The 16,382-nt window shown below is 39.4% G+C and overlaps 1 protein-coding gene across 8 annotated transcripts in view; it reads left to right on the forward strand.

Annotated features, from left to right (window-relative positions):
* Positions 1–16,382, forward strand: part of KDM4C (lysine demethylase 4C) — a 497,722-nt gene that overhangs the window by 437,942 nt on the left and 43,398 nt on the right. For all 8 annotated transcript variants that reach the window (XM_030812128.1, XM_030812213.1, XM_030811740.1 and 5 more), the window contains one exon: positions 13,237–13,407. In XM_030812128.1, coding sequence (XP_030667988.1) covers positions 13,237–13,407 — 171 coding nt within the window. The remainder of the gene's footprint in view (positions 1–13,236; positions 13,408–16,382) is intronic.

Here is a 16,382-nt window from a genome sequence, read left to right on the forward strand (position 1 = left end):
CAGTGGCTCCCACCTGTAGTCCCAGCACTTTGGGAGGCCGAGGCGATATCAGCCTGGGCAACATGACAAAAACCCGTCTCTACCAAAAATACTAAAATTAGCTGGTCATGGTGGTGTGCGCCTATGGTCCCAGCTACTTGGGAGGCTGATGCTATAGGATCACTTGAGCCCAGGAGGTAAAGATTTCAGTGAGCCAAGATTGCGCCACTGCCCTACAGTACAGCCTGGGTGACAGAGCAAGACCTCCATCTCAAAAAAAACCAACCAAACAAACAAAAAGAAATATTTACATGGGACACTGGATACTTGACAACTTCAAGGGCCAACTTACTGAGGAAAATCAACTCCTCCATTCCAAGGACCAACTATTTGGTTATTTTTTTTTTTTCGTGGATAAGGTGTATTTTCATGTAAAATGCTTGCTTGCTTTTGCACAGAATTAATATTTCTCAGTTCCCAGGAAATTTTAAGCTTTTCAGCAATTTGTACTTTTTTAAAAAAGTAATTAAGGCACGCAGAATTGTCTGATAGCTTGTTAAGAAAATTAAGTAGTGACACTAATCTCATATTTTAATATTGGTATTAGAGTCAAGCATCATAGATACAGTAGAAAAATATAAATGGAATGTGTCAACAGACACACAACAGCAAAGGGTATTTGACATTCCAACATCTCGTAATGCGTAAGAGGCAGGATATTCAATTCCTTCATGTAGAAAACAGTAATTAGATGCCATAGCCATAATGAAATCCTTAGATACTGACAAAATGTAATGAAAGTATATTTGTAAGACTATTAACTGCAAGCAATAGAAAAGGCAATTAAATGAAATAACTTCCAATATTTCCAACTAAAAGGCTACTCTCCAAGTCTTGATTGTATGTCCACTTTCAACAAATATGATACACAAAACTCTGGATTAGCTCAAAAGGCCTCCTGAAGCCTCTTGGCAGGAAGCCAGTGATTCCAGAGGATTGCCTTATCTTCTTTGTCATGTCTTTCCATGGAATATTGGAGCATCCTGGGCTCTGCACATTTCTCACATACAAGTCAATACCTCTTTTCTTTCCAGGGAAAACGGGCAGTTTCTTGACCATTGCCAGTCAGAAGTTGGCATCTTTTCATCTTGAAGTGTCACATGTCCTTTCTTGTCTTCTCATCCTACACTGGTGTAGTGTGGGTCAGTGAAATTATAATGTCTGAAGAAATGTAAGAAATTCCTGTTTCTTCTGGAATGATATTCTGAAATATCATTTTGGTTTCTCTGTCAGCCATTACTGGGCAGACCTGGCACTCAGACGCTTTTGCTTGGAGCAGGAGGCAGGGAGAAGTGAAACTTTCTTATTTGTAAGCATCAGATACCTTAATGAGTTATTTTCCATTTTGTTTGTCCCTCCTCGAGTGGGCCTTTTAGTTAAGTTTGTTCACCTTTCCCCATACGTTTCTCAGGAATTAGAAGAAAATACAAAATTTGGAAATCCTTAAATTCAACAACTTTAATTATACTTTAAAATGTCATGTTTATTACATATTTGGAGAACAGAGCAGTGTCCTTACTGTATCTGAGAAAGTAACTTTAATTGAGGTTATGTGGACCACCTAAGGTTGTATGGACCTTAGGTGATCAAGAACAGGAGGGCCGCAGGCAGGAAACTAGGAAGGATGCAGTCACCATTAGAGCACCCCAGTTCTTTCCCATCCTGCCTCCACCTGAACCCCATAACATACCTCTCTTTCATGCACAGTGCTGGGTACATGGGTCTACTCAATTAACACTAGACAATCTGACAGATGGATTTAGTTTGCTGATTAATACTGGACTTTAAACAGTTTGTGGATTTATCCCTTTTGAGTAACGTTGGCGAGATAGACAGAATCTGCACTCCTGCCGTGGATGTGATGGACATTAGAAAGCTTTTGGCTGACTTTACCTTTAGTTACTTCTCCTGAAGTCTAGAGAAACCTAGAAAGTTTGTGTTTTCTCTTTCTCTGTCATTTTCTCCTCATGTAAGCAGTGTGTCTTTATAGGCACAATTACCTCTTCCTCTCTAATTTTGTCTCCTGCCCAAAATGACCACCTAATCTTTGTTGGGGACAGTGTATCAATGTAGACAAGAGTTACAAGAGTATAATGATAACTAACATTTGTATAGTGTCTTTTATAGTTACACGTAGTACATTATCTCATTTGATGTTCATAGTAAACTTGTGTGTGGTACATACTATCATTATACCCATGTGACAGATTATGAAATTGAATTTCAGAGAGGTTCAACAGTCTTCAAAAGTTATAGAACATTCCGGTTGTCAGAATCAGAACACATGGCATTTCATTTGGATTGTGCTGTTTTAGTAGTCATTTTTCTAATTTGAGACTATGACTTGGATTTGTTTACATGGTATTATGATTTACCTGGACTTCCTTCTTGGTGGTACAGAAAATCTGTTAAACTATTTAATTAGTCTGTTTTGCTTTGGGTTACCTTGTTCAATAACAAAATATTTGCATCTGTTTTAGTGTGTTTAACCCATTCACCAACTGTAATTGAGAGTCAGAAATCATTATAGGCGGGAGTTACCATTGAATGATACCCTGTGTCGCTTGCTTCTGTCATTTGAAAGTGTCCCATCAGACGTCATTTAAAGGAAATATTATCTTATTGTTGAGTAAATGCTTTCCTTCTCATTTTATTCTCTCCAAATTGTAATTCCTCCAACTTTGTTATTTTATTTTCAACATTGCTTTGAGTATTTTAGGTTCTTCACATTTTCGTATAAATTTTAGAATCATCTTGTTAATTTCTACACACACACACACACACACACACACACACACACACAGCTAATGATTGAGATTGTGGGAATATATTGCTCTTCCTAAATTATATTGTTGGCACCCAAGAAGCCTGAAGAACTCCTGAAATAAAAAAGCCCAAGACAGAGCTTCTAGGGCCTAGCCTGTGGGGACTCACTGATTCTCTAGCAACAGTAATGAAATCGGATGTGACTGTAGGTGAAGCTCATGCCAGGTTTTAGTTTAGCAGTGGCCCACTACCAGCTCCACCAGTCTAACTAATGTGAACTCTCATCTCTGCTCTTTATGAATTAAATTGCTTACTATTTAGAATACGTAGCAAGCAGGTGGTGTGTTCCTGTTGAGAGGTTTACACGTTAACACAGTGAGGCAAAGATTCTGCTCTATCTAAAGATGGTTCTCTCTTCCCAGTTCTCTTCACTTACCAAACAGGGCCACTACCTCCAAGGTGAGCTCATGATTCAGATGGAAAAAAATTAGTTTTTTCTCAGCATCTAATGCAGCCTGTTGTTTATGCTTCTACAGACATTAAAGTGAATAAGACCTTAAATCTGCTGGGAAACTGCTTACCACCATTTCCCACTGTATTATATGTTTGTAATTAAAAACCCATGAGAAATAAAAGTACACGTGAACAGACAGACATGTGGAAAATTAAATACTTGTGATGATGTTTTGATGAGTCATATGTGTATTCGTGCTGTAAGAGCAAGTATTTCTTCATGAAGCCCCAGGGATTTAGGTTTTTCTGGGCAGAGGATTTTTACCTAGCTCTTATAATTTACAAAGAAAGCTTTCACTATGACAATGCAAGTTTAGATGAGTGGTTCCTGCTGCATACCTTTGGTAAAAGAAGAATAGTTTGTATTGATTTATTTATTCCAATCCTTGTAGAAATTTTTATCAGACGGATACTTTGAAAAAATATAATAATAATATTTCACAGGTTATTAATTCATAGAAATTAAGGAGAAATAACAAAGTTGAGATGGTGAAAGGGTCATTGCATACAAATGGAAATGTGCTCTTTGGCCTGTACATTGGCTAAGTTACTTAGTTTGGTTTCTTCACCTGTTCAGCCTTGCTGGCGCTGTGGGTTTCTACATACATTATTGCATTTGGATTTACGCCCTTTATTAACATCATGTGTAGATAGAGAACCCAGCTGGGGATTTTCCCAAGATGACATCTCCGCCCATGACTCATCTTGCTAGACATTGGGTGACCCTCCTTCCAGATGTAAACACAGGTTAGCCTTGCCAGGTCTGATAAGAGACTACTTATACGGCCAAAGCAAAGAATCTTCCCTCATTCTACCTCACAAAAGCCCTTCCCCCTGTGCTCTTGCCCTAGAGATTAACTGTTCTCTCTCTGGTCTCTGTCAAAAACTCAGTGGGGAGCAATGATATTTAAGAATGCAGTACATATGTCCACTTGGGTGTTTAAGTTAGATTCCTGTGTCAGGTTAGGTCACCAAAAAATTACCTATTTTAGCTTCCATAACTTAACCCTTCATAAGGTGCCTTCATTGAGTTTCATTTCATTACTGTGTCTTTTTAGTGACAGTATATACAAGCACCATTATATAAATAGCATTGTTGCCATTTTCCTAAGTCTACTGTTAAAATATTGGCTACTGCATCATTAAATATTCCAGGTGATAAAATCTTTTTAATAATTATGAAGAAAAATTTGTGTCTTAGAAAATGGGGAAAAATACTATTTTCTTTCATTAATTCTAGCACAAATTTAACCGTTCTGTCAATCTTGAGCATAGGCAGAGATTGCATTAACAGTTTTTGTAACTGTCTACAATGGAAATCATATTACCATTTTAACAGAAATTTAAAAAATATTATTTATGCTCATCAGCAACTTTGTAATCAGGATATTAATAGTTGTTAGACCTACCTTTGGATATTAGTATTTAATGCATTATTTTAAAAGCACATTTATTTTTCCTTCCTGGTCAGGGAACCAAAAAGGAAAAAGAAAAAAAAAGAAAGAAAAACAAGTTTATTTTTCTAATATAATTATTTGTTTGTAATCTTCTGTGTTTATTTTATGCATTCGAAAACATAGTTCTGAGTAGGGCTTCACAAAGTATCCAGAGAGGTCCCTGGCACATATTCCAACAGCCTTCCTGGGGTGGTGCATGTGCACTTCCTGGCAGCCTCTGGCCTGGTTCAGATGTTTACCTGCATTTTCTTTTCTGGAGGGCCTCTTCCTTCCCTGATCTGAGCTCTCTTAATACCTTACATTATGATCAGCCATGTCTGTCTCTCTCTTACTAGTATGTGAGCTATTTGAGAGAAGGGACTCTCTCATTATTTTATTTTTATTCTTAGCACCCAAGAATGTGCCTTATTTGTAGTGAGCCATTATTAATTTCTTATTTAAATGCCACTTTTTTTTAACCCCATCCCATTCTAGTATTGCTCTTCCTTGTGGCATTGATTGACAGCTTGTTCTTGGCATTTTGGCTCAGAGTTCACTGCTGTAGAATGCTCATCAGGCAAGGAATGATGAATTTTTTTCATTGGATTTTCTAAATGCTAACTTTAAATTTTTTCAAGTCAGCCTTTTGGATGTTGTTGTGCCTTTGGTGAAGCAGTCCAGGTATTAGGAACATACTTTCCTCCTTCTTTAGGTTGTAATCATTGGTAGTTAGCTGTCTTTCATTTGAAATTTGGCTATTTGTTTCAACATTGGTAGTCTTAGGAAAGCTAGAGAGTTTCTTATAAGGGCCTGTATAATTTCAAAGTTCACACTTGATTGAAGGCAGCATGGTATCAGTGGAGAGAAAACTCTTCTACATTTAAACAACTGGATCTTATTATTAGTGCTGTCCCTTAGAGGTGGCTTAGTATGATGGGAAGGACAGGTATAGTAACGAATTCCAAAAAGACCTGATTAGTTTTTTTCTTAATACAGCCCCAAACCTGAGAATGAAATTATTTATTTGATTGAAACAACATGTCTTTGGAATTAGTGGTGATTATTAAAAACAAAGTAAAAGTGCAATTTTTTTCTTAGATCATGTTTGCCTTAAATATGAGATGTAGGTAAGTCAGATGAAATTTTATGACCAAATTTTTATCATTTCACTTTACAAAGTGTTCATTCTCTCAAGTCTTTCTTACATCATATTTACTGAACTGAAGAATAAATGTTGGCGATGATATTTTCTTCCTAACTCACTTGGTCAGCTGTTTTTTGTTTTTGTTTTTAGCATATCAGTTGAATAGTTCTGACCATACATGGGCTGGCTGATATTTAAGGAATTTTTAAAAATTGGAAGAACTCTTAGTTTTTTACATGTAGTATTTCAGGAATTATTAAATATATAATCCATGAAAAATACAGAGAAACACACAAAGAAGTACTAAATAAATCCCATTACCCAGAGTTATACATTACTAACAATTTAGTATATATTTTCTCAGTGTTCCTTTTTTCTAGGCATACATATCTATGTGAGTGACACATCATCACAAGATTTAGCGGTTTAAACCAGTGATAACTATTTAGCTCATGATTGTGTAGGTCATCAATTTAGGCTAGGCTTGGCTGAGGGGTTCTTCTGGTCTAAGCTATGCTGCCTCATGCATCTGTGGTCAGCTGCAGAATAGCTTGTCTGATCTTGGCTGGGTTCTCTCACAGGTTTATGGCCTGTGGTCAGTGTGATCGCTCATCTCCAACAGGGTAACTTGGGCTGGTTCACACAGCAGAGTCTGAGGTTCTTAGAGAGAAAGCAGAAGTGTTCAAGCCCTCTTGAACAAAAGACTGTGAATCTGTGTACCATTACTTCTGCTATATTCTTTTGGCCAGTGCAAGCTAAGCCACAGTCTAGCCCAGACTCAAAGGGTGGGAAATAAACTTCAGTCCTTGATGGGGGGAACTACAAAGTCATATGCACAGGATGTGGAAACGGGGAGGAGTGAAGATTTTTGAGCAGTTTGGAAATTTACCACATTGTACATGTGTGTATACATATGTGTACATAGATGAAAAGTGAGAGCTTATACATTCTGCATTTTTATCACCAGACATGCTCCAAATCCAAGTTACTAATCCAAGCCTGTGGGTATATTGAGGAAAGTAAATAAATCTTACGTGGGAAGTGCCTCAACAAGTATCTAGAACAATACCTTCCATTCAATCAATGGAAGGCTTAAAAAAATAAAAATTAAAAAAAAAAAAAAGGAAATGTAATTTCATTAGGCCACTGCTTGAATTCTATTGGTGTTGCTTCCTGGTTGGCTTTATTTTCCTCGCTCATGTTTTTCTATGTTTCCTTCCTGGTTGGTTTTATTTCTTCACTCATTTTTTGCCATGCTTATTTTCTGGTTGGTTTTATTTCCTTTTCTTTCCATGTTTATTCTTTTGGTTGATGGTCAGGAGCACCTATGTTGTGTTAGTCTGTTTTCGCATTGCTATAAAGAACTACCTGAGACTGAGTAATTTATAAAGAGAAGAGGTTTAATTGACTTATGGTTCTGCAGGCTGTACAGGAAGCACGGATGGGGAGGCCTCAGAAAACCTGCGATCATGGCGGAAGGCAAAGGGGAAGCGGCTCATCTTATATGGTCTGAGCAGGAGGAAGAGATAGCAGTGGGAGATGCCACACACACACACTCTCTCTCTCTCTCTCTGTTGCACAGCCAGATCCCATGAGAACTCTATCACAAGACAGCACTAGGGAGATGGTGCTAAACCATTAGAAACCACCCCCGTGATCTGGTCACCTCCCACCAGGCCCCACCTCCAATATTGGGGATTCCAATTCAACATGAGCTTTGGGTGGGGACACAGAGCCAAACCATATCACATGTCATGGGGGAGCACCGCTCTAGACTACTTCTAAACTGTTCGGAGATCTTGGAAAAGTCACTTGACTTTGTCAAGAGTGTCAGTAGATGTTACATGATCTATTTATTCAAAATAAAAACTACCTCACAAAATTATTGGGAGAATTTAATTACCTCATGTATATGGACATATTCTGGAAACTCTAGATGTGTTATTGTTCCTAGGAATTATTTATGCTTTTATGGAATGTCTATAACGTTATTTTACTTAACATTTTGGTCGTATCCCCAGCATCTCTAACTGGCCCTACCGTTTTTTAAAATGACATGTATATTTTTTTAAGCCACTGTTGGTTCATTTCTGCTTAGTTCATATTAAAGAAAATTCAAGTTTTACAGCCTTAGCTTACACACTAATCTTCAGAACACCACGGCCATTTCTTTAATCTGATGGATGCCCTCGCATGACGCCTGTCTTCTCTGATCAGAAATGACATTCTTAACATCAATGGATTCTTAGACTTTTCTGACAGGAAATATTTTTGAGGAAATATAATCAGTTATGGGGTATGCTTGTCAATACATTTTTCTTGCAAAAATAAATCAGAAATCCTATCAAAATAGCATTATGAAAGAATCCATTTCCCTTAGTACTTCTCATGAAATGGTCATGCCTGAAGTTTCGGAGAATTTTTATTCAGATGAAGGTTGTGTATTTAATTTATATACTGGCCATTTTTCTAACCAGCCAATCTGCATAAATTTCATATCCTAAGCGGGAAGAAAATGGTTGTGATCCGGAGCCAGCCTCTTCCTTATAAAGCCTGCATCACCTTCCTTTTCCCTTGGCTAGCCTCTTCTACTTTCCAGACCCTGTGAATTTCACCATAAACCTTCTTTATTCCCTTCTGCTACCCACATACATGCACGCCTAGCCAAAGAAAGAGAAACTAAAGAAACAGAACCTGTAGGGATGAATAGGGATATCACTCTACAGTGCCCCTTTGCTTCTCTTTGCCCTTTTCTGGACAGGAGCAGATAGAATTCATTCCTCTTCCATTTTGAAAATTTGTCTGTGCCTATTTACTCACCCACTCATTTATCTGTCCATTCATTCATTCATTCACTGTTCATCTGTCAGGAACAGTGTTACAGACACCATGCTGGGTTCTGTGGATAAAAAGACAAGCTCTGGCACTGATTCGTAGAGTTTACCCTGTCATTAAAGGGATGGTAGCTGAAAGAGTCATGTGGCCAGGGTCTTAAGAGAGTTGTTAACAAAGGCTTTGGGAGCCCTGGGGATGGAGAGGAGACCACATTATGCCTTCCTTCCTGGGGACAATAGCCATGTGCCTGAATTTGACAAGAGTAGAGTCGGAGGTTACTGGAGCGAGTGAGGTGAAGGGTGGGTGCCTGGATTATTTTCCCGGCAGTGATTTGGGGCTGGACTGATCCTTGTCAGTGTGAAGTCAGGGTGCTGCCCATTCATCCATGCCAATGACTCAGATACCATAGGGAAGTGGTTGATTCATCTGAGCTGAAGGTCTCAGTATGTTCTTCATTTCCTAGATGAATCCAGTTAGGATTTGCTGAGAGTCTGCTACCAATGAGGCTAGGCATCCTTTGTGCTTCATCCTGTTTTATAGCATACCTTTGATTTAGGTATACAGATGACCAAACTGAAGCTAACAAGGGTTATGTAACACCCCCAAGATCACACAGCTAGTAAGAGTAATCAGCTTATAATGCAAATCCCAACACATTGTCCCCTTTGAGGGCAAACAATTTTTATTAAACTTCCAATTTTAACAAAATATACACTAAATAACTAATATCATAATAAAATACAATGCTTGTAATTCTGACAATGACTGTTTTTCAGTTTGACAGAGAGGGCAACATCTACAAGAAAGTTCTGCCAAGATGAAGCTGTGTGTGTCCCTAATCCACATCACTCAGGGCCACTGTCTGTGGCCACACAGGTTGTGAATGTGGCCTCCTAGAGTTAGTTGTAGCCTGTAAGAAGTAGCTGTCACAGGCCCAATCTTGGAGTCGCATCACTCTGCATGGTGTGTCTCCACTCATATTAATTACTACATCCAACTCATTCTCTTACTTTAAAAGGTTGGATATATTTAAAGGGGATGAATGGGGGTAAAGTCGTAAACTGCGTAATTATTTCAGTATATGTTATATACTGTCGCTTAGCTGTTAAAGATTTCTACTTCAAGTATAGTGCATATAAATCAGGCTTCTTACTGTTGTGCTTTGTCAAATGTTTACATACCTACCAACACTTAAAGGTACAGAAAATTTTCCCAAGCAACCCAGTAATCACTGGGGAATGATTTCAGGAAGGAAAGAAGGAAAGTATCCTTTTGTTCTGTCAGGTATGTGGGACACTAGATGACAGAGATGGTTACAGACCCTTATGAAGATGTTTTTTGGAAGGGTGCTTTCCCCTTTGTCCAAATCATGAGCATTCTTGTCCCCAGTTCCTTTCTTCAGACCCTCATCTCCCACTATACTGTCACACTAAGCTCCACCAGCCCCTTGTCTATGGCCATACAGACCTGGATCACCTGTCTTCTATATCTAACCCCCTCAGTGGCTTCCTAGGTTCACAGAATAACATTTAGACTCCCTAGGATGGCATAAGAACTGTTCTCCCCCACCCCCAGTGCCCTGACCCCTGGTCCCTGGGCCATTTCTCTAGTTTCTCCTACTTTCCACACCATAGCAAGACCTCTTGCATTTCCCACAACAGAATGGCTGTTTCCTGCTTCTGGGCCTTTGGTCATGCCTATCACTCTGTCTGTCCTTGATTGGGTTCTTCCCCTAATTCTGACTGCTGCATGCCCAGGAATGAGGAGTCCTGCTGTAGATGGCATGCTAGAATGTGTTCCATCAGTCTTCTCTCACGCCACCTGTGAGATGGCTTCATGGCACATACCTGTGTAGGCCTGTTCCAGGAAACAGTAATATAGCCTTAGTGGTTTTGTATGTTTGACTCTCCAACACCAGATGTGGTGCCCCCTGGCTAGCGACAAATGACTGTTGAGGAAAGTAGTGAATGAATGACTCCCTGGGAATGTCTTTGTTTGGTTTCTAGAAGAAAAAGATTAAGCATAACACTCTGTACACTACAAGGTGTTTTAGCTTTTTTGAAATTCACGGGGGAAACAAAAGCAAAGCCTCTGATTGACTTGTGATTCTGGATGATGGTAAACTGTATTTCTCAGGAGTGTTCTAAATATCCATGCAAGAAAAGACTGGGGTTTAATGAGTCCCAGCTTTCTGTAGGTACAGATGACATGTCAGGCTAATTTTGGTCCCTTGGGGATTATGAAGGCCTGGACCTTCCCATGAGCTTGGTTCAGGGCCTTCCCAGCAGGTCAGAGCTCATGACATCAAACAAATCAAAGTTGATGCATGAGCCTTTGAGGCTGGTATAAAGAAGGTCCAGTCTTGAGAGCAGACTTTGACATTAGATGTTGACTGCAGTCTCTTCCTAGTAGGTACAGGCTTTGTAGGAGTTCCTGAAAGGGGAACGGGGACTATAGCCTTATCTTGAAAATCAAAACAAACAACCCAAAAGACAACAAACTAACATTTCTAGAGCACTTAATATGTGCCAATCACTCTGCCAAGTATTTCTGAGAGAAGTCATTTATTCTTAAGTCTTGTTTCCCTAGCATGATGTATCTACCCTGAGGCCTACACATGGTTTTTTAGGATGCCAGGAATATGTGTGGAAGGAGAAGATGGGGAGGGAGAAAATGAAGTAAAGATGGAGTCTACAACTCGTGCCCATATTCTTAGCTAGGGACTGCAACCCAGCTGTTATCAGTATGAGCTGGTAATTGAACTTGAGTCTTAATTCTTAATTTAAAAATAAAATGAACTGTCATATGCGTTAGTTTTTCTAGTCTAAAACTATTAATACTGCTCTCCTACAGGTCTTAAAAATTACTTGGGTGTATTTAGGGATTGAGCAAATGAGTAAATGGGCTTATATTGTAGAAGCCAAGGTTTTCACTGAAAAAGGATGAAGTTACAAATATAGAATAGAGGGAGGCAAGAAAGAACCTGCAGGGAGGAATAGGGATGTCACTCTGAACTAGTGATTTCCAATATATGTGTGTTTGTGGCAAATTGATATACGCATGTGTGTATTTATGCACATATATGTGCACATGTTAAATGCATGTATTTCATTGTTCCATCTACTGGAAAGATTGAGAATCAAAGATACTCCTGTAATAAGAGCATACCTAAGCACCTGTATCTGAGTTTCTAATGTCACTGCCCCTCTAAACTGAACCATACTCCTGGAATGGCTTTATTTCAGGACTGGTGCAAGATGATCCTGAAACATCTTATCAGACAAGATAGTAAGGAACTGCTGTTAAAAAAAAAAAAGAAAAGAAAAAGAAAGAAAGAAAGATCACAAGAACCAGTATGAAGGGGCTCTTATTGGTCAAATCTGGGACAGTTTGAACACCAAAATAATAAAGTATGAACTATAAACAACTGGGGAGGAGGAATTCATCAGCCCATAATGACAATGGATGAATAGAAGGAAAGATGGACGGGTGGATGGTTGGATGGATGGATGGGTGTGGGGAAATATGGAAGACTCCTGCTTACCAAATATCAACTAAGGAATAAATGTGGATGGGGTGGTAGAGCAGGAAAAATCAGCATACACCACCATTGCAGTAAAGATTGTGCACAAAACTCAATGGATGCTAATTCCAAACAGAGATTTAAGAGGAACAGGATATTTACATATTGACGAAAGTGTCTTTCACAGATTGCTTTAGTATAATAGAAAAATAGTAATTAAGTGGAGAAATTGAACTATACTTTGATCAGGATCAAAATTAACATCACCATTGAGGGGTAAGCAAACATTGTGTGCCTTCAGAATATCCTGAGAACAAGACAACACCACCTATTTGGGATTCTGGCCAAAAATGTATAACCTGAATCTAATCATGAGGAAACTTAAGACACATGCTTTATTAAAAAGCAGAAGGAGGAAGAATTCTATCCTTCCAAAGTAGCACTACCATAAACAAAGACAGAGGAAATGGTCCTGATTAAAGAAGCCTAAAGAGATGTGGCAACTAAATGCAATACTCGACTCTAGACTGGATTCTGTACTTGGGAGTTTGAGGGTAGGGAAGGCGGATACCATAATGGCCATTATTGGATCATTGGACCAACTGGAGTATAGATGGAGATTGAAGTATCCTATCAGTGTTCAGTTTCCTGAAGTTGATATATTTGCATATACACATACACGTGTGTATATATATACATACATATTCTTTTCTCGCTCTCTTTGTATATGCATACACACACAAAACCAATGGATGAACCTGGGTAAAGAGTGTTAGTATAAACAAGTATTGTTTATACTATTTGTCTTCTTGCAACTTTTCTGTAAGTTTGAAATTATTCCTCAATATTAAGTTAAACATTTTCTTAATCTTGGCCAAATAAATGATTGTTTTTCAAATGAATATTTTTTATTTTACGTCCTTTCTTTTCCTGTTCTCTCTCTTACTTCTTTTCTTCCTTTTTTGTGTCCCTTCTTTTAGAAGTCCAAGGCTTGCGAGAAGGTCATTTCCGTGGGTCAAACGGTCATCACAAAGCATCGGAACACCCGGTATTACAGTTGCAGAGTGATGGCTGTGACATCGCAGACCTTCTATGAGGTCATGTTTGATGATGGCTCCTTCAGCAGAGACACATTTCCTGAGGATATCGTGGTAAGTAGGCTTCCTTGTGTGCCTGCTACTCAGAGTAATTTAAAAAAAAAACAAAGTAGCTGAGCCCTTCAGAATTTTTCTTTTGGCTTTTTGAGTAGCTCATTCACTTGGTTCATAGACTTTATCATTCTAAATAATATCCAGGTGAACTGAGACTGATCTTCCCAGATTCTTTTCATTGAGTGAGAAATGTTATTTGGCCAAGAAAAAAGGGAGCAGCCCTCACGACCTAATCACCTCTTAAAGGCCCACCTATTAATGTTATCACACTGGCAACACCTGAATTTTGGATGGGACCTATTCAAACCATAGCAGATATGAATCCACCTATTCTTTTCTGTTACAAGATGTGAACAGATTTGAATTCTTTTATGACTTCTTTTTCTTTATGCTTAAGTAGAGAATGTGGCTTTGATTAATCTGACTCGACAATGTATTTAAATCTTTGGATATTCCACATGGGAGTAACGAAAGTCACACAGAAGAAAGGCTGTGGCATTTAATGAGTTTCATTCCTGTGGCGGAGACTAGAACTCTGTGTGTGTCTGCGCGCACGCGCGTGTGTGTATCTGGCTGTCTTGTTGGTCTGTCTCCACCTCCTCCTTCCTCTGTCCGCTCAGCAAACACCTTGGGGCTCATTCTGAGGAACTAGTGAACGTGTGCCAGGGTAATGACTGACTTTGTTTCAGGGCTTGCTTTCTAGCAGGGTGTTTTCACAAGAAGAGCACTTTGCACAGAGGGTTTTTTTGACACCGAAATCAAATCTCGTGACTGAGAGGAGAGTGAGTTAGTCTGGTGCAGATCCTGTTATCCCTTCTCCTTTCGGGGGGTGTGTGAGTTTGGGGAGCTGACCCTTAATAATGTAGTCATCACTTCTGCCTCGTTCTGGGTCTCTGTTGATGCTTTGCTTTTGTATTTGGAAAGATATTTTCAGCAACTCTTTAATAGTCATAATTGTGTATTATGTGCACTTGAAAATTAAATGTAACCTTTTGAGATTGCTGAAGACAGTTTCTAGGATTTTGGTCTCCAGGAGTTGAAAGAACATTGATTCTGTTAGTTTTGTTATACTTACCTCTCTCTATGCTGGTAAGAATGACAAGTATATAAACAAAAGTGACCTTATTTGAAAGATTTTAAAGCAAATCATTGTAAATTATTTAAAAATCCCAGAAGAGTGAATTGTGTTTCTTACCAGGGTTCTAGCTGGAGCTTCCCTTTACTGCATTGCCATTGTTATTCATAAACAGCATCCCTTAGGTGACATACTCTCCTTGTTAGAATTAGTCGTCCCTTCAAGCACTCAATCTACATTCACTGAATACCTGCTGTGTGTCACTTACTTACCACAGTAGGTGCTGGAAACATAAAGAGAAAGAAGATGTAATCCTTGCTCAGTCTTGGTGGGAGGTAGCCTGGTAAATGGATGCTTTCTGTACCGTGGACCCATGTCTAGAACCCATGTGGTTCTGTACTTGAACTACAAGCAATCTACCACCTGTTGAGGCTGGAAGAATGAGTAACACTTACTGACATTTACCATGTTCCAGGCACTGCTCCAAGAACTGGAACCATGAACTCAGTTCATCCTCATAACCCTACACACTAGGCACTATAATTTTTCACATTTTGCTGTTGAGGAAACTGAGGCACAACATGGCGAATAATTGTCTGAAGGTCACACATAATTAAGAAGTTTCAGAAACGCTATTTGATTACATGTAATCCATCTCTAGAACGTCCACTCTTAACCCTGGGGAAGAAAGGACATTTAAAGCAATAGGAGAAGGGATATGCAGGAGCAAGAAAGGCATGAAAAGCCATTGGTAGAATGAGGCCCCTGGACTTTCCCCAGCCCTGTGCAGGCTACGTAGTTGTTTCAGCATTAGCCTTCTCTTGTGAAGACTGTGAATATTGAGCTGGCAAAAGACAGAAGACCTTCTGGTGAGGAACACTGTGGTGGTGGGATGAAAGACTTCTGAGCACTAATTTCAAAACCTGAGCACAGTTAAACAGGTAAAACAGGTCTTTAGCCATGATAGGAATTAATGAACGCTAGATTCTCTTTTACATCACAGGCCTATACACACCATGCCCCTTTGAGGCTTTCCTGGGATGTCTTTACATTGGAGAAGAATGTCTGTGATCCTGTAATGTTTGAAATCCTGCAAGTCTTTCCTTTGACACCCTCCATTTCCTCCCTCTGTGAACCAGAACAAATATGATTTTAAGTACACTTGAGTGTTGTGAGAAGAACACAGAAGCTAACCCGTAGAAGAGTTTTCTGGAGCGCATGCCATTTAAATCAACGAGAATGAAAAAGCAAAACTCTTTACAGCTTGGTTAGCTGTCACTTAGCATTTTTGATAAGGATTTGAGGCTTAGCAGCAGTTGCATATGCCCATGTGGCCACAACTGTTGCCCTGGACGGGGGCAGGTAGCATGGAGTGGCATGAATTCACATAGATTGGAAAGGACGCATCTATCTAAATGTGGGTGAATAGTAATGTCTTTTTTTTTCTTTTTTCTTTTTTGAGACAGGGCCTCATTTTGTCACCTAGGCTGGAGGGCAGTGGTGTGATCACAGCTCACTGCAGCCTTGCGCACTTGGGCTCCAGTAATCCTCCCGCCTCAGCCTCTCGAGTAGCTGGGACCACAGCCATGTGCCACCACGCCTGGCTAATTTTTTTTTTTTTAATTTTTTTGTAGAGATGGTGTCGAACTGTGTTGCCCAGGCTAGTCTCAAACTCTTGGGCTCAAGCGATCCTCCCGCCTTGGCATCCTAAAGTGCTGGGATTACAGGTGTGAGCCACTGCCATTGGCCTAATAACTTCTTCAGAAAAAAAACAAAACAAAAACCAAATTCATCTTTGTGCAGGTCTTCTCTGTTTTTGCTGATCTTTCCTCCCTCTGTGCTCCCCACTGCCGGATCCTAATCTCTTGTCTTCCTGGCTCCCCGTTCCAGGCTCCTAGTA

The sequence above is a fragment of the Nomascus leucogenys genome, chromosome 1a (assembly GCF_006542625.1).
Source record: "Nomascus leucogenys isolate Asia chromosome 1a, Asia_NLE_v1, whole genome shotgun sequence".
Taxonomy (NCBI): Eukaryota; Metazoa; Chordata; class Mammalia; order Primates; family Hylobatidae; genus Nomascus; species Nomascus leucogenys.